This window comes from Halichondria panicea, chromosome 4, assembly GCF_963675165.1.
Source record: "Halichondria panicea chromosome 4, odHalPani1.1, whole genome shotgun sequence".
In the NCBI taxonomy this organism is placed as follows: domain Eukaryota; kingdom Metazoa; phylum Porifera; class Demospongiae; order Suberitida; family Halichondriidae; genus Halichondria; species Halichondria panicea.
Genome location: NC_087380.1, coordinates 4,605,299 through 4,632,988, shown reverse-complemented (window position 1 = coordinate 4,632,988; position 27,690 = coordinate 4,605,299). Strand labels below are relative to the sequence as shown.

At 39.6% G+C, this 27,690-nt stretch overlaps 1 protein-coding gene and 1 long non-coding RNA gene across 3 annotated transcripts; one reads left to right on the top strand and one right to left on the bottom strand.

The window, feature by feature from the left end:
* Positions 1–2,706: 2,706 nt before the first annotated feature.
* Positions 2,707–27,667, bottom strand: LOC135335232 (E3 SUMO-protein ligase NSE2-like). Its single transcript, XM_064530655.1, has 4 exons — positions 27,456–27,667; positions 22,544–22,690; positions 7,077–7,369; positions 2,707–2,892 (listed from the first exon to the last, which is right to left on the bottom strand). The coding sequence occupies exons 1-4, from the start codon at positions 27,543–27,545 to the stop codon at positions 2,742–2,744; spliced, it is 681 nt and encodes a 226-aa protein (XP_064386725.1). The 5' UTR covers positions 27,546–27,667; the 3' UTR covers positions 2,707–2,741.
* LOC135335235 (uncharacterized) lies at positions 9,366–14,870 on the top strand. Of its 2 annotated transcripts, none has more exons than XR_010394469.1 (3): positions 9,366–9,642; positions 9,762–9,826; positions 14,556–14,870. It is a non-coding gene; the product is annotated as an uncharacterized LOC135335235 (long non-coding RNA). The 2 variants fall into 2 exon arrangements; XR_010394468.1 differs by lacking the exon at positions 14,556–14,870 and adding an exon at positions 9,921–10,329.
* Positions 27,668–27,690: the final 23 nt, after the last annotated feature.

The window sequence follows — 27,690 nt, the reverse complement described above, 5'->3', positions numbered from 1 at the left end:
CAGTATAACTACACAATTTGGAGAATAGATAGTATACATTAGTATACTTATATATATAGATTATATATATAGATAGTATACATTAATACATTAGCTTTAAAATGGTCTTTGAATTGTGTCTGTATCTTTTGTAGTTTTGACGATATCGGTGTCCGACATAATTATGATAACGTCCGGTGATTGATACTTTACTCTAGCATGAAGCCATTCTATGTAGCACTAAGATATATAATAACCCAGTCAAGCAATGCTGTTTTGACTTCACAGCAGGGAAAGAGAAAAGTTGACATAGAGTAATTCAAGCTAAATTCAACAAAAATTGGAAACAGAGTAAAGACAACAGACTTAGAGCTCGTCAGTGGTATAAACTTACTTCTCTAGAGTACCTCCCAGCTTCTGAGTGTAGGAGAGCTAGAAACACAACACAGACCGTTCAATCACGAAAATATTCGCGAGCGCGGAGTGTTTCAACTATTTACACAGGGACCCTGTTCAATCTATGATTATATGCACTTGCACTGTGTGTAAATGCAGTAGATTTCTTTAAGAGATATCCTTATGCCCCACCATCCCACCATTTGGTTCCATTTATAGGCTACTACTTTTATAACTACTAGTGGGAAGAAAACCTAAAAATTTACTATTGAATTACACTAAATTCCTTCAAAACACATGTCTTTTATTACGGTTTATATGACCAGTCAGACGAGTTTAACGTCATTGGGCAACAAGTTGGTTATTGCAGGCGCCCTCGTGCAACGTGCCATATATTGCACTGGATGACACAATGCCCTCGGGGCAATATATGGCATGTTGCACGCAATAACTAATACTAATCTTCTAGATGCATGTTGAGCAGCAGCAGAATATTATGCTCCAATTATGCCGGCATAATTTGCCAGGGCCATAAGATACCATGTACACATTACTTTCTTAAGTTTAACTGCAATTCTTTTTGTGGTCCTGGTAAGCCACAAAACACTACAATGATACCAGAATACAGATGTGTGTACATTCTGTGATTGCTTATCTCACAGACTAGACTATGCCTTTGACAAACGTTTGCTCCCACTGTTTGGCTACAGGCCGATCAGTATGCACTTACACTGTGGACACCCCAAAATGCCCAGATGGTCAACAGTTGATACCAAAGCAAGCCCTGGTATGTGTACGCTTCCTGATTTCGAATTTGATGAGAATGTGTAGTGCTGTTAAACTGCTGCTGTCATGCCTACGTAGGATACATGTAATTTTGTGATATGTTCAGTGATTTGTAGGTTCCTGTGTCTGACATTATGTAGACCAATATATCAGGTGGCATCATTTTTGGGTAGACCTATTGTCGGGTGAAAAATCAGCTTGTTTCGCCCATCCATTCTCCTCCGGCAGCTGTCTGATTATACGTTTTGTCTGATAATTGATACCTTAAGGCAGAGGAAGAGGGATTGGAAACGCTTACATGTAAAAATGTCATTTCCGCTGAATTGTTAATAAACAAAGAAAGTGTACAGTACACTTCTTCTGCTTAGTAGCCATATCTAAGTCGTGTGTGATACTTACGGTGATGAAGATGCAGTAAAAGTAAGGTAATAGACAAAAAAATTTTTACTACTGCTGTTAAAAATTACTTTGTGTAGTCTTTCATGAATCTTTCCTCAGAAGAATGGCTTGAACAATGTATTAGCTAATGTACCTTTTTTTTGTGTGCACATTTTGTGTATGGTATTGGATGAATAATTATGTGCATTTAATTGTTAGTGGTACTTATTACTTAGGGTTTATATTGTGGCTTAACTACTTTCCACCATCTCAACTTCCTTTTTGTACATGTGTATATAGATGCCACGAAGTTTCAACCTCGAAGAACGAAGACACTAGATAGATTTACTGTTGGCCATATCATTTATGACGATGATTTACATGGACATGATTAAAACATTGCACATAAAGAAAACTGTAGTATCTATATCATTTTTGGAGCGTCCAATACGAAGGAATTCCAGAATTGACTGCCGTGTAGTGTTATACGGTTGTTTACTGTAATCGCAGGCGTTTCCAATCTCTACTTAAGGTGACAATTATTTTCACAGGTAGATTGTTTGCATTTTACAGTTTTGTACATTTTGCGATATATCGATCTGAACAAGAGGGCGGCCAATTATTTGCGAGTACTAATTTTTGCGATTTATCCTCTTCTAATAGTTTTTGAGGCGATTGAATTCTGTTTTTTAGACTGCTTACATTGCAAATTTGCTTACATTGCAAATTATTTATTTAACTCTTAAGCGAAAGCAAAAACATGGCGAGAGGCATTAGCAAGCACACGCTTTCAACTTAATAGTGGCGCCACACTAACTTATTTTGTGGGACGGTTCTCTAGGCCTGTTCTTCTCTGCTAGCATATAAATCTAAGAAGATAGCATTATTAAAGAAATGCAAGTAATGGGGTCAAACCTACCTACATGCTGTTGGCAACCTCTGAGCACACATAGAGCTTACGGGAACTAGAGGATTCACCAAAGACCAACACGACACACTTAAGGCATTCAGAAGAGGTGGTATTAAAAACAGGCAGGTACGTTTTACAGGGACAACAAACAACAGCCAACCTGAGTCAGCGCATCAGGTTATTTTATTCCAGGACATTATAAATTCGGAAGCCATTCAATTCCTCTGGTACGGAATTTCCTGCCAGTGCACCACCAACATTTCAAATTATGTACATGTAGAATGCAGTACATCTATAACTGAACAACACCACATGAGTCTGAGCCTAGTATCCCTAAGGTCTGCTCCTTTCTCTTCCTCTTGACCATTTTTCTTAGTGCTCTATCAGGAGCCAAATCATTTACAGTGATAGATTCATTGCACACTGGACATCTTGCAATTGCCCTGAAGAAAATAGATGCAGGTTTAGCTATGCAAAATAGTGTACCATGTATGTTACACACACTCCGATTGGTCTAAATTATTTATATCGTATTATGCAAAATAGTGTACCATGTGTAACTCCGATTGGTCTAAATTGTATGTATAGAGGGTATTATTGTTCGTGGTTTTCGCGGATTAAGCATGTACCGCTAATTTAATATCGCATGCATGCTGCAAAAAAGCTGCTATTCCACGAAAATTAAATGTGTGAAAACTTTTCTAAAGGGATTTCCGCGAAAATTTCATATATCCATTATACAGATGCGGGCGGGGGATATTATGACATCATAACTTGTGTGCCAGCACAGCTGCTCACATCACAGCTGCTCAAGGATCAATCAAGTGCAAGTAAGAGTTATCTTGGATTTTAACTCGTTAGTTATGGCCTAGTTTTGCTTACTTGGAATGCCTTTTCAGAAGAGTGCGTAGCGAAAATTGTTCTCCGAGTGTTGCTACTCTAGTTAGCTCTGTACTAGAACGCTGGCTATTGGTAGCTGCATGAGTGAGAAGAGAGCTACAAGGCTCTGCTACGCAGCCTAGATTTGAACTTTGGCATCAATCGTTTTTATCATGGTTGATCATTACCCACTCTTGAGTTTCCCTGTGCTTCTGGATTCTGCCTGCTTGCAATTAACTAAATGTTCATGATAATTATGCCTCGGTGTGCATGCGCAAGCGAGGTATACGGTAGTGTGTTTGTGTGTCTGTGTGTGTGTGTGTAGGCTGCTCAAGGATCAATGAAGGAGTTTCTATAGGCTTCTAGTCATGTTTTCGCTATTTGTGGATTTGCAAAATAAAACTTTGTTCTCGAGTTATGCCTACCATTGCAGCCTTTTCAGAAGAGTCCGTAGCAAACCTTGTTCACAGAGTCTACTTAGTAGTTAGCTCTGCACTATAACGCTAGCTATTGGTAGCGAGAAAAGAGCTACACGGCTCTGCTGACTTGCAGCCAATTAATTTAGACTTGAACTTTTGGCATCGATCGTTTTTAACAACAATCATGGTCGATCATTACCCACTATTTAAGTTTCCCTGTGATTGCATGCAAAAATGTTCATTATGATATAAAAGCATGGATAGAACAGTTCTATGATAAAAGCTAGCTATTAGTAGTTTTATGTTATGGAGCTTTGGCACATCCACCGAGGCATCAGCACCCGCGGTGCTTTCATTATGATGTGTAGCCATTAGTAGCTTTATGTTGTGTAGCTTTGGCATCTCCACCGAGGCATCAGCACCCATGTTTCTTTCATTATGCCTCAGTGCGAATGCAAAGAGAGTAGACTTTTTTTTTTGGTACACATTTTCTACATTTTGTGGCATATCTTCTGAAGTAGAAGTGCAGGTACTGAAAGTTCAACTACAGTAGACTCTCGCTATTCCGGCTCTCTGAAGTACGGCCACCTCGACCATTTGGCTTTGCACGGAATGCTAGCTATAATCATGTTTACTGCACAAAACTCACCCTGAAGTACGGCAACTCACTTTTCCGTATACCAGCCAAACAAGGTTTTCAATGTAATTTTATATGTGTATTACGGCCGGATATGATGTTTTGGGTGTGGTTTAGCAAATAAAATTGAGAACAGAATGATTCATTATCCTCGAGACAAGAACCGCAAAATGAGTCGAGGTAAGGTCGTTTTTAAGCCGCAGCCCCTGTGACACAGAGTGATCAACACCAAATGTGTAGTTGCAGGTTGACATCACATGAGCTTTGGACATAGAAATCATCATTGCCTACGTCAGGAAAAGCAGCAAAACAATGAATATGCTAACTGTTTAACTGAATGGGTAAACCACGCCCTTGATCCACCCTGATAAACAGCAGTGCTACATGTGCTGCATTTGCAACAGACTGGTCTCCATAGTAAACAGCTGTAATTCGCATGCTAATTTAAGGGACACGGAAACATCCGTTTACTGAATTAAGCCGGATAATTGAGGATCAGGATAGCCGAGTGCCAGATATCGAGAGGATAGGAAACGGAGGCATTCTTATCCTTGTATCCCCGCGGGTGCGTAATTCAGAAAATTAATAACATCACATACCGTATAGCGGGTATACAGTACCCATCAATAAAAAGTTCCCGTTCCGTTTGCGTAAAACGCACCGTTCCCGTTTAAACAAAACGCATAATGAACGCATTGTATTATGCAAAACGCTACCGTTTTCACGCATGTGCAGAAAAATTGGTGAGTAAGCAGATCCGTTAACTTGTGATCGTGTGTACAGTGTAGCAGTAGCTAGCTAGCTAGCTTGTGTACTACAGTATAGCTGATTGTCTAACGCTTTAATCCTCTTAGTTAGCTTATAGATGCTATTTTGCAATAGTGCACCGTTTCCCCAGTTGTTCTCTGTCTCGCATCAGCCCCAAGACTAAGTTGCCCTCATGCAAGTTATCTGTGACCTGGATTGACCGTTTTTGAAGACCATCGTCTCTTCTCCAGTATGTCTAGCTAGCTCATTGTACTACAAATCATACAGTATCATTGTGTAAGTAATTTCAATTTTTCATGATGAGGTCACCGTTTTAATTTATAATGAAAAATTGGTCGCGTTCTGCATCCAGTTTAACGCTACCGTTTATACGTGCGTTTTTAGAAACGGAACGGGAACTTTTTATTGATGGGTACTGTATAACATTTATACCGAGGAATTTAATATCGCATGCATGCACGTATGCTGATACTTCGGTACCACACAATGAACCTATTATGGCATGCAACTGATTATCAACCCCTATGTGCGAGCACAACTAAAGCCATAGACCGAGCCACGCAGCATCGTAGCATACACGTGCGATCAATATTAAAAACGGCTTTTCGCTCCGTTTCTACGCGAATTGTTTTATGCAATTAAACAGTACGGAATGGCCCTACTGTACGGCAGCAAAGCAGCTGTGAAAACTGCAAATTCTACTATCACTTTCAGGGTTCTGCCCAGGAGTTTTGAGAGGTGGTTAAAAAGGATGGGGGAAAATTCGCCCATGCAGGGGGTGTGTACAGGAAGGGGGACACAAATTTGAACATGCATGTGTTGTAAGACATGTAAGTATATACAGTTGAATACATTGTTGTACTTGCATCAGTACACTATAGTGCTATATTAATTCATCACAGGGTCATAACAGTACGTGGAAGTATTAACTGCACCCAGTTGCTCACTCTCTAGCTTGTCTTTCCCTTAGGAGGTCCAACTCCCTGTTTTAAGACAGAGTATAGCTATAGCTAGCTGCAGTATAGTACTCATCAACTCAACAAAGCCATGCTGCAGCTTTTTTAATATCCAATTAACTGTTCTGGTCATGCGCAGTAGAGTTCAATTAATACTTAGCTCTATATAAGGCACATCAAGACAGTAAAATCTGGTAATCAAAGACTAGCAGCTACACTGGACTAGCCAGTACTTGTAGAATGTAAAGCAGTGGTCGGAAAATATATAGTGGTGGTCGCAGCTTAGCACTTCCACATGTAAAATGGGCGGTGGGTGATGCTAACTACTAACCAAAAGCGAGTATGTATTAGAGTGTTATAGTAGGGGGAATATCTATCATGAATTTTGCATTAAAGTTAGATTATAAACTCACTGACACTGTATCATTGCAGTGTTTTGTGGATCTCTTGAAGCAAATTGGATCTGGGGCTCAGTGTATATAATATCGATCATAACTGAGAAGAAAAGACTTGTGTACATGCATGCTCAAGAAAAAGATGATTCTGTCAATTCTAATCACAGCTCTTTTCTAACTCTTGTAGCTAACAAAGAGCTAGCACTTAAGTGCAAGACTAACTTATAAGTTGAATAGAAATTAGTTTGCTAATCCACGAAACAAAATCCAAGAGAACGTGGTATATAGAAGCTGTTACATGTAGTTTTCATCGCATTGCAACAGTTGAGCAGTTAAAAGTGGAACAGGCACACACACACACACACACAGTCAGCCTTCTCGTGCGGCTACGCCTCAAGGCATGAATGACTGGCACAGAAGAACCATCTTGTTCAATGAAATAACTCTGTAAGCATTTTGATGGATGGCTCCACAGATCCCTATAGTTGCCTGATACTATAATATACACATGTATGTCAGGTATATGGTAGGACAATATGCCCTTGTATAAATAATCATTATACGGCCACGCACCTTTTCCTAATATGCTCCATGATTGACTCGTGTGAGTAAGAATGATGGCACTGTTTGCTTGTAACTGGTTTCTCAAGCAACTTCTTTGTGAGTGGGCAGTAAAGAGACCGTTGTACTTTATCAACAACTAAGTCACCATCACCACACATACGCAATGAAGTATCTCCATCACCGTCATCAAGACATCGCTTGAAGTCCACATATTTTGAATGAGTCATTGGGTCATACGTGTCAGCCGTAGCACGAGCAGTGGCAAGATTGGTTAGAAATTTTTCACATACATCATCAGGATCCTGCATGAAAAAATACGGTATATGCTATTATTATAATTAAGGCACATCAAGACAGTAAAATCTGGTAATCAAAGACTAGCAGCTACACTGGACTAGCCAGTACTTGTAGAATGTAAAGCAGTGGTCGGAAAATATATAGTGGTGGTCGCAGCTTAGCACTTCCACATGTAAAATGGGCGGTGGGTGATGCTAACTACCAACCAAAGCGAGTATGTATTAGAGTGTTATAGTAGGGGGAATATCTATCATGAATTTTGCATTAAAGTTAGTATATGCTGCTCCCCCCTTGTCAATTCAGACATGTTTCAACTAGAAAATTGTTAGCCCTCTACCGTATTAACGAGAATATTTTGCTGGTGAAAAACCTGCGAATGAGCCAATTAGCAGAAAAATTGATCCTTGCGTTCTAACTATATTGAGTTCTGGCAAGGATGTGTGGTATACTGTACCAGTACTGCAATGAGTGAGGTTAGTATGGGGATGGTTAGGGTGAGGGTAATAATGGGCATGAGGGATGGTTAGGGTGAGGGATGGTTAGTATGGTTATAGGGTGAGGGTGAGAGTTAATAATTATGAGGGTTAGGATGAGGGTTAGTATGGTGGGTGTTAGGGTGAGGGTTAGCATGAGAGATAGTTAGGGCGAGGGTTAGTATGGTTAGGGTGATGCGGGGATGGTTAAGAGGGTTAGTAGGTATATAATCAAGAAATAGCAATAATAGCGGTGTCAATAATGGTATATAAATCAAGAAATAGCAATAATAGCAATAATGTTAACTATTTTTCTACTGTTTTGATGACATCACAAGCTGTTAACCACAAATCGATGCCGCTTTTAATCAACCTGGACATAAGTGGGGCGTACAATAACTGTACGCCCACTCTTAATTATGTGTGTGGTTGATTAAAGCGGCATTGGTTTGTGGTTAGCAGCTGCTGATGTCATCAAAACAGTAGAAAATTATAGTTTTTCAGTGTTATTTCAGCAATGGAATAAGCATAGAGGATGTTCTTGGTATCAAAATGTAGCCTTGTAAACTTATTACAGAAATTTGAAAGCTAAGCTATTAATTTTTCAGGAGTTATTACTCTAACCAAAAGTATACCTGAAAACCAGTAAATCATGAATTATATACACTGTGAACATTTATATAAAACCTATAAAGGATAGCCAGGATACCTAAACCATTCAACAATTATCTTATGAAGTCTGAGAGCTTAGCTGTTTAAGGTTAGTGTTTTATTACTCTAACCCAGAGGAGGAATGCAGCACTTTTTTGTGTAGAAAAGTAGGATAATTAATAGCAGGGTGCTATTACGGCTTGCTATTATGCTAAAAGCCAATACTGCTTCACCCACAAAATGGAAACATCCAGCTCCTTCTCCCCCAGTTTTGGAGTTAGGTGCAGTATTGGCTTTTAGCATAATAGCAAGCCCTAATAGCATCCTGCTATTAATGCTATTATCCTACTTTTCTACACAGCTATTAGCAAAGTATTGCTAATACTGCTATTACACAGTAATATATCGCTATTATTAATAATGCCTCCATCTACAGTGCAACAACCAAAGAGAGTAAAACTTACGTTTTTGTGAATATCTTCTAAACAAAATGTGATTGGATCAATTTGAGTGCATATTGAAAGTTCAACTATTGGCGCTTCCATTGGAACACCACCTGTTACATCATATGACATCATCATTCCAAAATGGCTGCTAGAATATGTGTACATTGAAAATATGTTAGGCATGAAACTATCTTATATGTTTTGAGTTAAGATCTGAAATTTGTTGTGCAAGTACATCATTACTTTGTGCAACTTTGGAGCGCCAACAGAAGTGCAGGCTACCGGTAGGTTCTGAGATATACAGAATTTTGTAAATTTATAGTAGCAAATGTGTTAGGCATTTATTTTTTGAGGTTAAGGTCTGATTTTTGAGGAGCATGTACTACAATAGTATACTAACTCTCTTCTTTACTAGAGCGGCTCTTCTTGCCCAAAATGGTGATTTTAGCTGATTTTATTGGTTTTTCTTGCGTAGTACTGTCATTTGCCACGCCCCTGTGACACATTATGACTGACCAACTGTGTGTAGTTGCCAGGTAGACATCACATGAGCTTGGATGTAGCAAATAAAGACAAGATGATTTGTGACATCACAAATCAATGAATATGATTGCCTACTTCAGTAAAAAGCAGCAAAACGGAGTAAAATCACCATTTTTGACTAGAAGGGCCGCTCTAGCAAAGAAGAGACTGCATGGTCTAGCTCCTGTAAGTTAGTACAGATGAAAAGTATACTAGTTGTAGTACATGCTCCTCAAAAATCAGACCTTAACTAGCATAAACTCAAAAAATAAATGTGTAACACATTTGCTACTATAAATTTACAGAATTCTGTGTATCTCAAAACCTACAAGTAGCCTGCACTTCCGTTGGAGCTCAAAAGTTGCACAAGGTAATGAAGTACTTGCACAACAAATTTCAGATCTTAACTCAAACATATAAGATAGTTTCATGCCTAACATGTTTTCAATGTACACATATTCTAGTAGCCATTTTGGAATGATGATGTCATATGATGTAACAGGTGGTGGTCCAATGGAAGCGCCAATAGTTGAACTTTCAGTACCTGCACACAAATTGATCCAATCACATTTTGTTTAGGTCATGTTTGCCATAAATACTGCAATTTGATTGGCTAAAAGAAGTGTTCTATCCAACTTCATGTACTTATTTAGAAAATCGTGTACTTACTTAGAAAATCATGTACTTCACTTAGAAAATCATGTAGCAAAGATTAGATAAGAACATTCAAATCTGATTGGCTAAATACTCATGGTTGCTATGATCTAAAATGCTTAGACACTGTTTAGGAAGTTTCCACATGATTTAGAAGTCCTCAGGGCTAGTAGAACCCTTACTGCGTTCGGGATACTACAACCAGCCCTTTGAGCTTCTAAATCATGTAGAAACTTCCTAAACAGTGTCTAACTATTATTTAAAAGATATTCACAAATACGTAAAATCAAAAGTTCTACTCTCTTTGGTTGTTGCGCTGTACTCTGCTATTATTGCTATTATTGCTATTACTTGCTACATTCTAGACACTCTGCTATTATTGCTATTACTTCCTCCATCTACGTTATAGTTAGAACATGGGCATGAGGTATCTATGTGTTATAGTGTCCCAAAGTTCGAGGGCTTTAGCCCGAGGGATGAGGGACACTATAACCATAGATACGGAATGCACATGTTCTAACTGATTTAGATCCCAAAACCTAGAAATGCACTAGCTTAGCAACAGTCAACCTATATAAACAGCCACCCAGCAACTGCATCATCATTCTTTTGAAAACTAATATCTGAAGTTGGCATCTCTGTGTCTCTACTAATCTGTGGTCTCTATTCAAGTCAACCCTGTTCCTCCACCTCAGTTTGATGGACAAAATTATAGTCCTAGCTCCACCCACAAAACGGAAACATCCAGCTCCTCCCCCAGTTTTGCAGCAAACAAGCCCAGCACACTTCCCAAGAAACGAGCGGCTCGTACTACTCTCACAAAGCGAAAGGAAGACTATAATTTGGAGCAAACAAGCCCAGCAAACGAGCAGCTCCTATACTATTGAACAAAGCAAAAGGAACTTTAGGAAGAAGCCAAAGCTAGAATCCCAGCACTTCCATACATCCAGCTCCTCCCCCATGCAGCCTTGCAGCAAAAAAGCACAGCACCTGCCCAAAAAACAAACGTCTCCTACTACTCTCGAACAAAGCCAAAAAAAGAACTTCATTCTAGTTCTGTTATTATAGTTCTGTTATTACCGTATATCTTCTAATTTATCGGACAGTAAAAAATAATTATTTTGGAAATTGTCCTGGTATAATTGGAACAGATTTTTCTGCAGCAAAAAAGCACAGCACCTGCCCAAAAAACGAGCGTCTCCTACTACTCTCGAACAAAACCAAAAAAAGAAACTAGAGCTTCTCTCTTTCATTCTAGCGTATATCTTCTAATTTATCGGACAGTAAAAAATAATTATTTTGGAAATTGTCCGGGTATAATTGGAACAGATTTTTATAGAGCATGCGAAGTGTCCGGAACAAGCAAGCAGCTGCATGCGAGCTAGCTAAGTTTAATAGAACAGTGTGCGACTGAATAGTTGCACTAGCTATTTAAAACTAGCTACTCAAAGCTATCTAACTAACTGCAGCACTCTAAGTCTTACTTGCCGTCTGTGAATGTAAACTCTACTTTTCAAAGTATTGTCCGGATATTTAGAACAAATGTAATATTAAAGCACTGGAGTGTCCGTTGTATTAGAACAACGAAAATTGCCAGTGTCCGATAAATTAGAAGATATACGGTATATTACTAGACAAAGCATCTAGCTACAATAATTTTTATGTTATTCATGTGTATCTTCTTGTAAATCACGATACAATGTACAATGTGTAGTTTGTAGCCCAGAGCAATCTATAGTACCGGAACTATAGCTCATAGTTCCCTGCTAAATACACTCAAATGGGATCTAATACCGTATAGAGGGTATATTTCGAGGGTATAAATGTTCGTGATTTCGCATTAGGCATGAACCACGAACATTTATAACCGCGAATTTAATATTTCATGCATGCATGCTGCAAAAAGGCGCTATTCCACAAAATTAAATCCGCAAAACCTTTCTAAAGGCACATCCGCGAAAATTTATAACCTCAAAATATACCCGCTTTACGGTATTCTAGACACTCTGCTATTATTGCTACTACTTCCTCCATCTACTATTCTAGACACTCCACTATTATTGCTATTATTGCTATTATATACTTCCACTACCTACATGTACTATATCTATAGCTATTATTGCTATTATTACCCGAGGCCGTGCCGCGGCAAGCGGGTATAGTAGTCTGTTGGTTTGTTTGTCTGTTTGTCACGAGAATCTCTACTCACATGGATGCCATAGCGCTGCGTTTGCAGCATAGATAGCCTTCACACAACAGTATCTTGCTTTAAATAGTGGCAGATATGGATGTTAAAATTTCTTTGTCGAATAAAAGCGAACAAAAGCTAAACTTGCCCGTTGGCAGCTGCTAACTACACGCGGCCTTTATTCGAGATACCCTCTGATTTTTCCACATGGGTTACTTACAGCTGAAGTGATGGAACAATGGAACAAGGTCACTAAAGTAGAAAGCTAGAATTATAGACTACCTCTGCTGACTACGTATTTGCAGCTGAAGTGATCTTGTACCAGCAACAATAGAATAGTAACTGGTTGCTGGATACGATCCTATATACTCCAGCCTGGCAGGACTCTCTAAGCCTAAGACTCTAGGCTTCTTTGCTGTGATCCCAGTCCACAGTGCATGTCTCATGTGACATGTAGCACTCAATGTTTCAGCATGCCATGTCTCCAGTGTTTAGCTATTGAGTTGCTGTGCTGGTCATACATGCTACATGCACTGCATTATCTTTATTATCATGTCACCAGCCGAGGGTTTGCACTTTAGTGCTCTAGTTGCTACTGCTCTAGTTGCTACATCTACTATTCTAGACACTCTGCTATTATTGTCATTACTTCCTCCATCTAGACACTCTGCTATTATTGCTATTACTTCCTCCATCTAGACACTCTGCTATTATTGCTATTATTGCTATTACTTGCTATACATCTACTATTCTAGACACTCTGCTATTATTGCTATTGAATACTAACCCTCACCCTAACCATCCCCCCATACTACCCTCACCCTAACTATATCCACCCATACCAATAATATATTACCCTCACCATAACTATCCCCCCATACTAACCCTCACCCTAACCATCCCTATACTAACCCTCACCCTAACCATCCCTATACTAACCCTCACCCTAACCATCCCCATACTAACCCTCACCCTAACCATCCCCATGCTATAACCCTCACCCTAACCATCCCTATACTAATTACCCTCACCATCCCCCCATACTAACCCTCACCCTAGCCATCCCTATACTAACCCTCACCCTAACCATCCCCCCATACTAAAACCCTCACCCTAACCACCCCATGCTTATAACTAGACTCGCAAGCCACTCCCTTTTCTCTGATTGGACGGGGGTGGGAGAAAAGGGACTGGTGACTCTGGGCTACAGCTTGTGTAAATCAGGAATGCTATTAAATATTAATGTCACGTGCTAATTATCCAATTTATTCTGATGCGTCAAAGCTAAAGACACACAGAAGACTAGTATACAGATCTATCTAGCCAGCCTTTTGATATTATAGATCCTTGTACCAGTGTCTGTTGTGCCACAACTTGTGGATTAGCATGGAACAGCTGATGAACGTAGGAATCTTGGCAGTCCTTCTTTGAACCGAGGAGTGGCAGCGATTTAAGACAGCTTGTACAAGTCTGACTACTCTCAATTCAACTGCTGCCCTCTGCCATTATGTTATTAAAAGCTTTAGGCAACCAATGACTTTCGGCTGCCAGTTCTCATCACTAAAACAAGCTAATCTCTGCTGGTGTCTTAGATGACTATATCTAAGCTGAATGCCTGATGTCGTTATTACTCCATCATCTTCTCTTTTCTAGCACTAGCATCCATTCTCAAACTGTAGCTAAGTAGCCCGCGATTACTTTTGCAGGCTACGCAATTCTACTATACTGAGAATTAAACCTAAGTAAATTTTGCGAGTATTGATTCACTTCTGAAAATACAATCACAAAAATTTACATGTATATATACTGGTATCTGTATATACCATCATGATCCTATATATATAAAAGTTAGATAGCAAAACCTAGATAAATTTTTACAATAATAGCAAATACAGGTTTTAAATTTTTAGAAATAGCAATAATAGCAATACTGAATAGCATGTTTCAATACCGTACCCTCGCGAAAATAAGCCCATCTTAATAAACGCCCATCCCCTCTTTTGCTTCGAAGTTCTTGCACAAGGGTATTTTCACTCGATTATAAGCCCACCCAGAATGAAGAGTTTGAGCATGCGCAGTAGCTAAATGCCACATGTTGACTAGTGAAGAAATTTAAGGCTATACTCCTTGCTGGACCAGATCAGACATATAACTTTCTCTGTATGGATCTGTTTGCCCTTCAAGTAGTCCTAAGGTTATATGCAGAGAAAAGAAAACACGAAGTCCAAGAAAGTTATCACACAGGCCAATTTTGCAGGTTACCTTGCCTTGGTTTTCTGAAACAAAAGTACCTGATAGCTGCTCTGTAGGAGTATGACCTTCCATCCTTTGGGAAGTTTCTGCTACATTTGACACCGACACAAGAGACAAGCAACGAATAGAGTCAAGAGTCCACTTCTTCATGTTCATTCTCTTGTCATGCTTTAATCATACTCATGCATTAGTTTATAACATTGTTGTTGTCAATGAAATGTTCATACTATGAAACATAAAGAATTGTCATAGAGCAAAGTGTAAACCTCGATTTGAGGCCGCGGGTGGGCATATATTCGAATGAAAACTCGCCGTTTGCGATTAACGCCCAGTCCCCTAATAAGCCTAACTTCTTGCAGAAAAGGGTGGGCGTATTTTCGGGAGGGTACGGTACATACCAATAAAAGTAAAAATAGCAATAATAGCTCCAGGTAAGAAATAGCATGCTATATTTGTTATTAGCAACACAGTATGAAATAGCAATAACAGCAATAAGCGCCTATAAGAAATAGCATGCTAGCTATTAGCAACTCTCACATACCGAAACGGAGACACCTAAGCTAGAATTTGCAGCAAACAAGCGGCTCCTACACTACTCTTGAACAAAGCCAACGGAAAAAGCCAAAGCTAGAATCACAACACTTCCATACATCCAGCTCCTCCCCCATGCAGCCTTGCAGTAAACAATTAGCCACAGCATACTGCCCAAGAAACGAGCGGCTCCTACTACTCTCAAACAAAGCCAAAATACTCTAGAGCTTCTCTCTTCCATTCTAGTTCTATTATTATGTTACTAGACAAAGAATCTAATTTTTCTTGTAAATGACAATACAATGTATATTGTTGTAGTTTGTAGCCCAGAGCAATCTATAGTACCAGTACTATAGCTCATAGTTCCCTGCTATATAAATACACTCAAATGGGATATAAACATAGATTAAATCACACGTACTCAAGTACGAACACTCACAGACATTTTTATTACAATCGTCTCCCAAGATTATATGGAATAGCCTGAATAATGTAGTTAGCCATGCAGAGAAGGTACGACAGGCACGGTGCAGCTCAAGCAATTAGCCTATGATTGAGCAATAATTATACGCCCACGCCCCGTCCACATCGTATGTTTTTGCTGAGTGTAATCAGAGGCTAATTACTTGAGCTGCACTGCACCTGTTGGACCTCCTCTGGTAGTTAGCTAGCTATACTGCCAACGTGCAAGTTCAAGCTTCTCACTTAGCTTTTATTCGACAATGAAGCTGCCACTATTAAAATTAATAACTTGTTGTGTGAAGGCTATCCATGCTGTAAACGCAGTGCCATGGCACCCAGATTCACCTGTCCCAAACAAACAAACCAGACAACTACTATACCCGCTGGCCACGACACGGCCTCCGATAACTAATGAACCAATTACCGTATAGCCGGGGGGGGGGGGGGGGCAATGTGGTTTTCGTGGTTGCATGTATGAAGGGTTAGGGTTAGGGGTGGTTGCATGTATGAAGCTCTAACCACAAATATTTTACCCCAACCTTTACCTGCCACAAGTCACCTCGTTCCCAGGCCTTACTTTTTCTTGCTGTTGTCATTGTTCATTCATAAATAGAAGGTAGAAGACAAAATGAGGCAGCAAAGAAAGAAATGGGCGCACAGTTAAGAAAAAGTAAGGCCTGGTTTGGGAAATCGCGTGATCCACAAGGATTGTTAAGAACATGGGCGATATGTACATGCTCAATTAGATAGCATGCAGCTGGCTGTATTATAAATCATCACATGACATCCTGTTTATTGAAAAGAGGATCAACAACTTGCACACACTGTTGCACATGTACAGTGGCCGTTTCTTTACTGAGAGTATATAAATGTGGAATCTTGCTGACTTCACAACCCAATGTGCGTGGTAAAATGCTTGGTCAGTGTGTCTCTTCACGCACAAATTGTTTAAAGTTTCACCAAGGGCTAAAACTTTGCAGGCATTCAGATAGAAGAAAGGTAGGTCCTAATAATTATATATACACTTCACACTCCACCTTGTTTTGGGCACAGCAGAATTATACTTGGCTAAGGCTAGACACTGTATTAGCCTCGATTCCAGGCCGAGTTGTTTCTAGCTAGGCCGACAACTAGGCCTGCATGGTGTTGATTGTATCTGGGCGTGGTTAGGAAAGAAGCAGAGAGATTTGCCAGAACAACACACCTGTCGACAAGGGCCGGCAGTGCTGGTCCTACCTACTAGTTTGTAGTCCATCACAAAGGGCAGTGGAGTGAAAGCAAGAGACTTGCCATACCTTGTTGAAAACCATGGCAAAGACGTTTCTTCCTTCTGACAAGAGCTGGTCCTGTTCTGCAATGAGAGTGGGGCCTTCTTGTGAAGCAGACAATGTATAGTTAATCTGAACAACTTAAACTTGCAGTAGCTAGCTAGCTATAGATAATCTATGGCTAGATTTCAGTTGCTTTAAGAGCATACACGGAGCTAAATTACGGTATTAAACTTGTACGGGGAAATATGACAGGAAACAAAGTGTGAAGATTCTCTGCTTTGGTTTCCGGTTCCTTCCACGCCCAGATACAATCAATACCAGGCCGTATTTTTCAACTTCGTTCTATCAAAAAATCGGCCTGGGACCGAGGCTAGACACTGTATATGTAATTTGTATGTTATATCCCATGTTTAATGTTGCTACTATATTCATAGTCTACTTTTTTACTCCTCATAAAATTTACAGTCTTCTAAAATTAACTGTGTGTTTATAAAAGGCTAATTCTGTAACACTTTTTTACAAGTATTTAAGTCATATACTACACTAAAAAAAAATACAGAGCACCATCAGCAGCTCACTTTTTATTACTGAGTTTGTCATTCCATATTCCATTCCATTCTGCATTCCAACTTCTACACTCACCCCAAAGTGTACACCTTAACACCTATACAGTTTAGTCTCTAACACTGTTGCCATTTTCAATCAAGTTCCAACAAGATGGCTCTACGCTGACCTTTATTCGAGGTAGATTTCATATTCTCAGAATTGTAGTTTTATTATGAACACTCCTAGTTTTTATAATTCATATCAAAAGTCGAGGGTTAACTTCAGTGCTCTGTCAAAAATTGCAGGGGTCAAATTTTATTTTTGCTCAGAAGCAGAGATAAAAGTTGTCTCAAAGCTAGTTGTGCATCGACCTCGAGAACAAGCCGCTCATGATATCGAGCTAGTACAAGAGCACTGACTTTTGATTGTGTCTCTGCTTCTGAGCAAAATTGGTGAAAATAAAATTTGACCCCCGCAAAATAACGTTACTTACAGACACTAAAAACTATGCTTGAAATAGTCTGCCAGAGAAATTCAATTAGTGAACTTAATTCAAGTGGTTCCAGCCTCCTCTGGGGTAGGTCTTGCTACACTGAGGCAGAGTTCACTTGACTCATAGTATATCCAGATCTATAATTATTATGTCCTCTCTTCTCTCCAGCAAATATACGTTTCTTGGTTCTCACCTACACACAACTCCGCGTGAGCTTTTTCATGCGTACAGTAATAATAATGTATGCCGTTGCGTACACCTAGTATATCAAAAGGTAGTCTTCTAGATCTACATGTATATCCGTATTTTTGCAGTTAATTCCGTATAACCGTATTAGAAGACAGAAATCCGTATAAATACGGAAAAAACCGTATACTTGGAGGCTCTGTTTGTTTTCCGTGTAGCGCGAGGAGCATATAAATTATGCCTCTGTGTGCACGACCAAGCAAGGTACACAGTAGTGTGTTGTGTATCTGCTCTATATATAGCTGCTTAAATAACTGGACGTGGCCGGTAACGATAACTTACCACACCGTAATAAATTCTTAATGAGCTGCCTTGCGTTGCCGTTCCGTTTTTACCATTTTAACAAGTGTTGCAAGCGTGCGCTTGCTAATGCCTCTCGCCATGTTTTTGCTTTCGCTCAAAAGTATTAGAGTGTTATAGAAGAGGTAAATAATTTGCAATGTGCTTTGATTGTTTCACAAGAAAGGGGTGTTCACAGTTACTAGTGTATACTGACGTTTTAAAATAATGGCCTGTAGCCTAACAGTGGGAGCAAACCTTTGTCAAACGCATAATTATAGCCAGCATAGTCAATCAATCACAAAATTAAATCAACGATACTGAAGCAACTGCATGTTATTTAAATGGCCTGTAGCCAAACAGTGGGAGCAAACCTTTGTCAAAGGCCCAGACTAAGAGAGAATTTAAGCACAGACAGTAGTATAGCGCAGACAGTATAGTATATAAACAAGCAGGAAGTGTGTATCTATCTATATTAATAAAAGACTTGTGTACATGTATCTATTGTTACCAGACTTGTGTACATGAATCTATTGTTATCTAGTCTATATGGTATCATTGTTTTGTGGCTTACCGGTATACCAGGACCTCAGTATAAGTTGATTCTTCCACTGGATTCTCTAACATGTGGGGATGAGCGTGCATGCGCATTTGCATCCACAGGAATAATTAAAGGGTGCGTCCAAAGAGATCAAGTTCACAATGGCTACTATAGCTAGCTGTTTTAACAGATCTTTTCTGACTCTAGTAGCTAACTAAAAGCTAGCGCTTTAGTGTAAGGCTAGCTCATGTGTTGAATAGAAAGTTTGTGCGAACAGATGATGCTATGAAAGATTCTGAAGGGACTTCAACAGACGTCAATGTGAGTCAAACTAGCCATAACTCGAGAAAGAAGCTTTAGTTTGCTAATCCACGAATCAAAATCCAAGAGAACATGGCTAGAAGCCTATAGAAGCTGTTAGTTTTCGTCGCATTGCAACCGTTGAGCAGTTACAGCTGGAATACACACACACACACAGTCAGCTTTACCGTATCCCTCGTGCGGCTACGCCTCGAGGCATAAAAACACAAAACGAATTGCAACAGCCATAACTTGAGAAATGTACATGTTTATACACAAGTCAAAATCAGTGGTTAGAGAATCCTATATAAGTCATACGGGGGGGGGGGGGGAATAAAGTCTATACCGTATATCTTCTAATTTATCGGACAGTAAAAATTATTTTGGAAATTGTCCGGGTATAATTGGAACAGATTTTTATAGAGCATGCGAAGTGTCCGGATTAATTAGAACAAGCAAGCAGCTGCATGCGAGCTAGCTAAGTTTAATAGAACAGTGTGCGACTGAATAGTTGCACTAGCTATCTAAAACTAGCTACTCAAAGCTATCTAACTGCAGCACTCTAAGTCTTACTTGCCGTCTGTGAATGTAAACTCTACTTTTCAAAGTATTGTCCGGATATTTAGAACAAATGTAATATTAAAGCACTGGAGTGTCCGTTGTATTAGAACAACAAAAATTGCCCAAAAGAGTGACCGGGGTAATTAGAAGTGTCCGATAAATTAGAAGATATACGGTAATAAGTCTGAATAAAGGGAGAGTCTAAAAGTTGTCAGATAAAAAAGGGTAAACTGTTAATCAAATATCCTGTTATTATGTATTTTTAACAACACTAGCCATTCAGCAATTAACTCAAGATAACCCTTCCCTCTTGTAGGAAACCCTAAACTTTTAGAAGCCTACATAATTAGTTATACAAACAGTTACCGTACCCTTGCGAAAATAAGCCGACCATTTTCTGCAAGAAGTCTAAGCTTATTAGGGGACTGGGCGTTTAATCGTGAACGACGAGTTTTCATTCGAATATACGCGCACCGTAAGCAATCCGTTAGTAAAGATCTGTCCTTGAGACTTCCATCCGCGGCCTCAAATCGAGGTTTTCACTTGCTCTATGATAATTCTTTATTCATTATTGATTGTATTTTCATTTTAATACATAGTATGAACATTTCATTGGCAACAACAATGTTATAAACTAATGCATGAGTATGATTAAATGAACATGAAGAAGTGGACTCTGACTCTATTCGTTGCTTGTCGATGTCAGATGTTAGCAGAAACTTCCCGAAGGATGGTAGGTCATACTCCTACTGAGCAGCTATCAGGTACTTCGTTTCAAAAAACCAAGGCAAGGTAACCTGCAAAATTAGCCTGTGTGATAACTTTCTTGGGCTTCGTGTTTTCCTTTCTCAGCATATAGGACTACTTGTTTCCTGCATATACAGTACCCATCAATAAAAAGTTCCCGTTCCGTTTGCGTAAAACGCACCGTTCCCGTTTAAACGCATTAAAAAAAACGCATAATGAACGCATGCAAACGCTACCGTTTTCACGCATGTGCAGAAAAATTGCTGAGTAAGCAGATTCGTTAACTTGTGATCGTGCGTACAGTACAGTGTAGCAGTAGCTAGCTAGCTAACTTGTGTACTACAGTATATCTGATTGTCTAGCGCTTTAATCCTCTTAGTTAGCTTATAGGTGCTATTTTGCAACAGTGCATCGTTTCCCCAGTTGTCTCAGTCTCGCATCAGCCCCAAGATTAAGTTGCCCTCCATTCAAGTTATTTGTGACCTGGAGGAATGACCGTTTTTGAAAACCATCGTCTCTTCTCCAGCATGTCTGACTGCATGTCTACGTACTTTATAATAGCTAGCTAGCTAGCTAACTCATTGTACTACAAATCATACAGTATCATTGTGTAAGTAATTTCAATTTTTCATAATGACGTTACCGTTTTAATTTATAATGAGAAATTGGTCGCGTTCTACATCCAGTTTAACGCTACCGTTTATATGTGCGTTTTTAGAAACGGAACGGGAACTTTTTATTGATGTATAATGTACATCTTCAAGGGCAAACAGATCCATAGAGAGAAAGTTATATGTCTGATCTTGGTCCAGCAAGGAGTATAGTCCTACCTAGCCTCGATTCAAGGCCGATTAAAATACGGCCTGGTACCTATTGCAGGGGTGATAGTGCGCATGCGCTTCAAATTACCTAGAATATGGGTAATCGTACTACGAACGTAAAACCTTAGTAAATTACACAGGAAATTAGTCCGTTTACTAAAAATATGTTCCGTAATACTTTATCTCTATGACTGAGTTCTGTAAAGCTGTGGCTATGCCGTCTATTGCGTTGGTCTAGAAGGCTTGAACACTAGTTTTAAGACAGAAGAGGCTCTCATCTACGTCTAGGATGGTCCTATAGCCGGGTTGTCTTCGCAAGTAGCAGTTTGAGGCACCATACACTTCCCATAGCCTGTACAGATCCAAGGTAAGACATCCTGACCATACAACCGTCATAGAGGTAGATGAGAGCCTCTTCTGGCTTTAGACTAGTGTGAAAGCCTTCTGGAACAACGCAATAGAGAGCTAAGCTGATGTAGGCAAAGATAGAAAATAGGATGAGAGAAAGAAAAAGGGGATTCCCCAGATTCTGGAGAATAAACTAACGCATGCGCACTATCACCCCTGCAATAGGTACCAGGCCGTATTTTAATCGGCCTGGAATCGAGGCTAAGTCCTACCTAAAACTTCCTTTCTTCATTAAAATTACATGTGGCATTCAGCTACAGCGCATGCTCAACTCTTTATTCTGGGTGGGCTTAGGCCACTCCAAATGAGATTGTAGTTTCCCGTCAGAGACTCCAGTAAAATTATAAGCGGATGCGAGCAGTATTATCGTTATCCATTATAAATTGATACCGTCATCAATGAATTTAATTAAGTAGCCACAAAAATTCAGCCAACCATGTGTTTGGAGGCAACAAAGAACAAGAAAAAAGTAATTTCAATATTTCATTGGATAATTAGATAAATAATGGCCATATGACTATTAATGAGGTAGCTAAAGAAAGAAGCGCGAGTTGGACGGGAAACTACAGTCTCATTTGGAGTGGCCTTATAATCGAGTGAAAATACCCTCGTGCAAGGACTTTGAAGCAAAAGAGGGGATGGGTGTTTATTCAAGATGGCTTATTTTCGCGAGGGTACGCAAGGTAACTGTAAGCAGTTACAACGTGCAAGCACACACATGCACACACACACACACTCAGCTTTACTGTATGCGCCCGGGAGACGTAAGTTACATGGCCGGCTCACCTCCAACTCACTCCGTGGTACACAAGTATCAGTAACAAAACGAGCACAGTTCTTCAATAATGTTACTTCGTTAGATAGTGTAGCAAGTTGGAGAACAGACGCCTCAATTTCAGCTAGGTATGCTTGATACTTGCAGTCGTCTTCATCCTGTGAAAATAACACAATTATTTTAAAGCATCCTTGGCCAAAACATACAAGAGTGAACATTGCAGGGTCTGATAACGTTGCATCAAGTCTATACCAAATGCGTGAGTAGTTGTACTTAAATATCTTATATTTGGAACATTTCTAAGAAAATCTGCTGATACAAATAAGCTACAACATATCCAAAAATGTTGTGGTGATTAATAAAACACAAAACAATTGTAATATCTTATAATTGGAACATTTCTAAGAAAATCTGCTGATACGAATAAGCTACAACATATCCAAACATGTTGTGGTGATTAATAAAACAGAAAACAATTGTTATAGTGGTTAGGGAGAGAAAAGGCCAACGGTAACCAGCTAAGGTTTGGAACTTTGTAACAACATCTATCTATAGATAGTTTGGCTATCTTATAAACGGTTCAATGTTGGTTACGGTATTGTGGTCACTCATGAATATATATTCATGAGTTTTATTCTGTGCTCTTTTGCAGTGCTTATGATTATTGTATATTGTTTTGTGTAAGAATGCCATGATTATGAAGATGCATGAATGAGACAAGAGGGTATCAAAACCGCAAGTACGCATGTTCTTGTATCATTCATTATAAATTGCAGTAAATACTTTAAGCAGGTATTTATATGTAGCTAAGTACCTTCCAGAGGGCCAGACGAAGAGATATCCGCTGAAAAAGTTCATACGTGCGAGTAAAAGCTAAGAGTATACGGTAAGTATCTAAAAATACACACGAAGAAAAACAACATCAGTTTGCCAGATCTTCATGTTTTCCAAGGCCAATGAACCTCTGGCAGCAAAAAAACGCTTAGCCCACAACAAGAGGTACGTAGTTCTGTTTCTGGTCAAGTTGCTTCTCTGATTACGTGAGGCCAGGAGCAACTGAGCCACACATATTTGCAGTGTCACCACTTTTTTATTTTTTACAGTTTGTCTTTTACAACACAAAAATAACATCTAAATAACATACAGTATTTTAGGCTTTTGGTAAGCAGAACATTGAACTGAGAATTGTCTCTATATCAAACACCTATATACTGTCATTAGCTTGAGCCATTGTACGTGCTTTGTATCAAAGCAAAAACTCAAAATGAGACCATGCACATAATTATTGTGTCAGCATAATAACATTTTTCATTGCGATAATATGATATTATCCTATGGATACTGAAGATTATCACGAGTCTGTGCCAGTAACTGCATGAGTGCCTGCAAGGCACGAGTGACAGTTACTAGGCAAGGACGAGTGATAATCATCAGTATCCATGGGATAATGCATTTATTGCTTGGCAACCAAAATGCAGGTTGAATCTGCGCATGCGCAACATGCGGTTGCTTTTTCAACCAAAAGAATGCGTAGCAACAAAATTGAGTTATCCCAGTTGAAGACGAGTTTAAGAGAAAGAAAACAGCTAGAAAGACAAAGAAATAAGACTCTAGAACACCAAGAGAGCTTGCAGAAGGCTACTTAAAGATTTTGTAGAGAACAGACAAGAAAAACGTTGACAACCAGCAACCCGTTTTGAAAATGGATAGTTCTGAAGGATAAACAGCATGTGCTTGCTTTCTATCATGCTCCAGTGTATCAGAAGAGGAAACATGCTCCGCTATAGCTGAAGAAAAGTGTGACAACCGTTTTTGAAGCCAAAACGACTTTATACAAGCCTGAACAGGCTTATATGGTGGTGCAGTACACTTCTACATGTGCAATACTCCGCTCAAAGCACCCACTCCCAACACTGATGCCTGTTTGATGCATTAAATATGAACACTGACAACCTCCTGACCCTCAGCTTCACTGCAAAAAGAGCACAGAAGTGATACAGAGCATCAGAAAACAAGAAAAGAGACTGATAAACATTGCAAATGCATGATTATAAGTGTGTAAACTATGTTTTTCTTGTTCTCTCACTGCTGAAAACGTTTTATTCCAAATAAGAATCACTTCCTAGTGTGCAATAACAAGTGTGCAATAATACTTTCGGGTGTGCGATATGGAAAAATATCTGCACAGCAATATGAAGATACACAAGTTTCCAAATGTATTGATTCTATTATCCGAAAGAACCAAGGGCAGGGTATACTTTTCATTTTGGAAGGCCTGGATGAGTTACCATCGTCCCTTAGAGAAAAAGATTCCATTTTTATGAAACTAATAACTGGACGCCTTCTTTCAAATTGTACCGTGCTTGTTACCACTAGGCCCTGGGCTATATGTGATCTACCTGTCACTTGTAGCTCAAGAGTTGATCAGTTCATTGAAATCTTAGGTTTTTCTTGAATGTAAAACGCTGATGTCAGCACTTATTAAAAAGCAATAATAATACATTAATACAAGATACAAACACTAGCTACGTACATTACTGAATATTGAAGTGTTGTAGGTGCTGTACATGTAATTATTCCAACACCCACTCAACCTAAAGTGAGTGGGTGTGGTTTGCGCATGCGCATTAGGTGTGTTGCTGCAAAAACAGCCCAGTGAAATATTGAGCGGCGGATGGACCAGAAACAGAACTACCTCTTGTTGTGGCCTTAGCACTGTCAATTCTATCAACAAAGATCTGCTTGGTATCTTCAGTCTCGAACAAAATCTCCTGTGGAACCCCAGTAGGCTTCTTCTGAGGTTTGAGACTTCTTGAAAAATAAACCTTTGACAGCCATTTTTAGTTTGTGGCATGTGTACTATCTAGTGAGAGAGCGGAAGAAGGCGTATCAAAAGAAGACTGAAAGAATGTGCATTATTAACTGTCAAGGGCGTCTTTTTGCAAGACTCAAGCAAATTCTTTTAGCCATTTTCCCGTTGCATCCGGTCGGAGCTGTCCTGGGCACGCCTTTTTATAGTCAGCATGCTCGTTTAAGGTATTTCCGTTGGCTTTCTGTACAAAATAAGACTCAGAAAATCTGTGTCACATAAGATTAAATTGGTGTGCCAGATTTATATTAGGTAGTTTACCGTATTTACACCAGGGGCGTATAGGTAACCTTACTCCCGCAAACCACGCCCCTTCACTCTAAAGCCCCGTTTACACGACACCTAATCCGGGTCAAATCGGGATTGAATCTGGTCAGATTTTTCTGAGTAGTGGACATAGTAAAATGACGAAACACCCACGAACATGTACAACACCTCAGAATTAACCCTTTGTGCTTACTCACAGCTAAACCGCTTCTGACACAATCTGAGCCACCTCCAAAGGTGGGTTGGCTAATCCGGATTAGAAGGATAAGGGCCATTAGAAGGATAAGGGCCGGTTACACGAACGCGGTTAGGTTTAATCCGGTTTCCAACCCGGATTAAAGGCCTCATGTAAACGGGGCTTAACAAAAAGGGTGGAGTTGTCCCAGTGGAACTTAATTTACGTATTCACTTTTTCATGCACATTCTATAGTGGCCTGGGCGAGGCAGATTAGCTGCTCACTATCAACATGTTAAGCTATGACATCATGTGGGTGTGGTTTTATGATGAGTGGGTTGATGATGACGTTCTCCAAATCTACGATCTGATAGGCAGCGCCAAGATCCTGGAACCACTTGACCTTAGCTAATTCAGGTCACTAATTGGATTTCTCCAACTTCTCTTGCAGACTAGTGTGTGTACTAAGCTTAAAGCTTAAAGGGGGGGGGGGTCAAATTATATACAGTGCTCTTGTGTTAGCTTCTATACCATTGAGCAGCTTGTGCTTGCCTCGAGACTTTATCTCTGCTTCTGAGCACAATTGGCGAAATAGAATTTGATTTCCCTGCAAAATAACATTCGCGAGTATTAACTCCTGCGAATGAGAGTAAAATCACAAAAATGTGTACTCGCAGATAATTGGAAATTGCAAAAACTCGTTGCCTGCACTGCATTCATACGTTACGGTAAGCCACGCCTACGTACCCCACGAAAATTACCCGCTATACGGTATTCAATCTAAGGCAACACTTTTAAAATAATTACGAAGCCAGAGGTAATTTCTTTTGGAGAATGAAAAACTATGTTGAAGTCCTGGTGTCGCATATTTAGAGGGTCGCATCTAATTGGAGGTTACTCTACTATCCTCAATTATAGGGCGCTTAAATTACATTTGTACATTGTTTCTTGCGGCCTGGAATCAAGGCTATAATTTTACCTTAGTACTTTTCCTTACTGCAGAATAGCTTACTCACCATTCCGCGTACAAAACAATTGTCAACGCATCAGTCGCTACTTTTAGAGGTCAGAAAATAGGAAAAGATCGAGAGGTGTCACATATTTGGAGGGTCGCTTTAAATCGAAGTTAAGTATGGTAATTAGGCATGGTAAAGTAGTTCCAACCAGCTAGCCTAGCGCCTCTGGGCGTGCTAGGGGACGGTTTAACTCCACATGTCACGCACAGGCGCTAGGCGTGGCTTGCGGCATCAGGTAATTATATAATTATAATAATTGCGAGACTACCGTACTTATTCGATTTACAGCGACACTTTTATAATTACGAAGCCAGAGGTCGTTTCTTTTGGAGGTTGAAAAATTCTGTTGAAGTCCTGGTGTCGCATATTTAGATCATCTAATTGGAGGTTACTCTACTATCCTCGATTATAGGCCGCTTAAATTACATTGTTTTTTGCGGCCTGGACTCGAGGCTGAGGTTTGACCTCTATTTAGGACGCGACATAAAAAAATAATTGTGAACGCTGCAGTCGCTACTTTTATATAGGTCAGAAAATTGGAAATATGATCGCTTTAAATGGAATAAGTACGGTAGATATTATAATTATGCACATACCTGTACGTCTTCAGCAAGGTTTACAGAGCTGCTCATAGCACATGACAATAGTTTTTCCAACTCTTCAAAGTGTTGCGCAGAACTTAACATGCCTAGGTACGTCTAGTCCTCTCTCGTGCATGCATGTGCTATGCACTCGTACTCGACTCGCTCCTAGATCCTAGAATGATTGTAACACGTGTGTGTATTGGATCGTCGTCTAAATACGGGAAATTCCCAACTTTGACCTTTGAAT

Bases quoted from the DNA above. Each gene is read 5' to 3' on its own strand.
- LOC135335232 (XM_064530655.1), bottom strand. From the start codon at position 27,545: ATGTTAAGTTCTGCGCAACACTTTGAAGAGTTGGAAAAACTATTGTCA. The intron at 7,370-22,543 runs GTGAGCCGGCCA...TTTTTCATGCAG, and splicing joins TACCACGGAGTGAGTTGGAG to GATCCTGATGATGTATGTGA. The intron at 2,893-7,076 runs GTGCGTGGCCGT...TATTTTCTTCAG, and splicing joins ATGGAGCATATTAGGAAAAG to GGCAATTGCAAGATGTCCAG.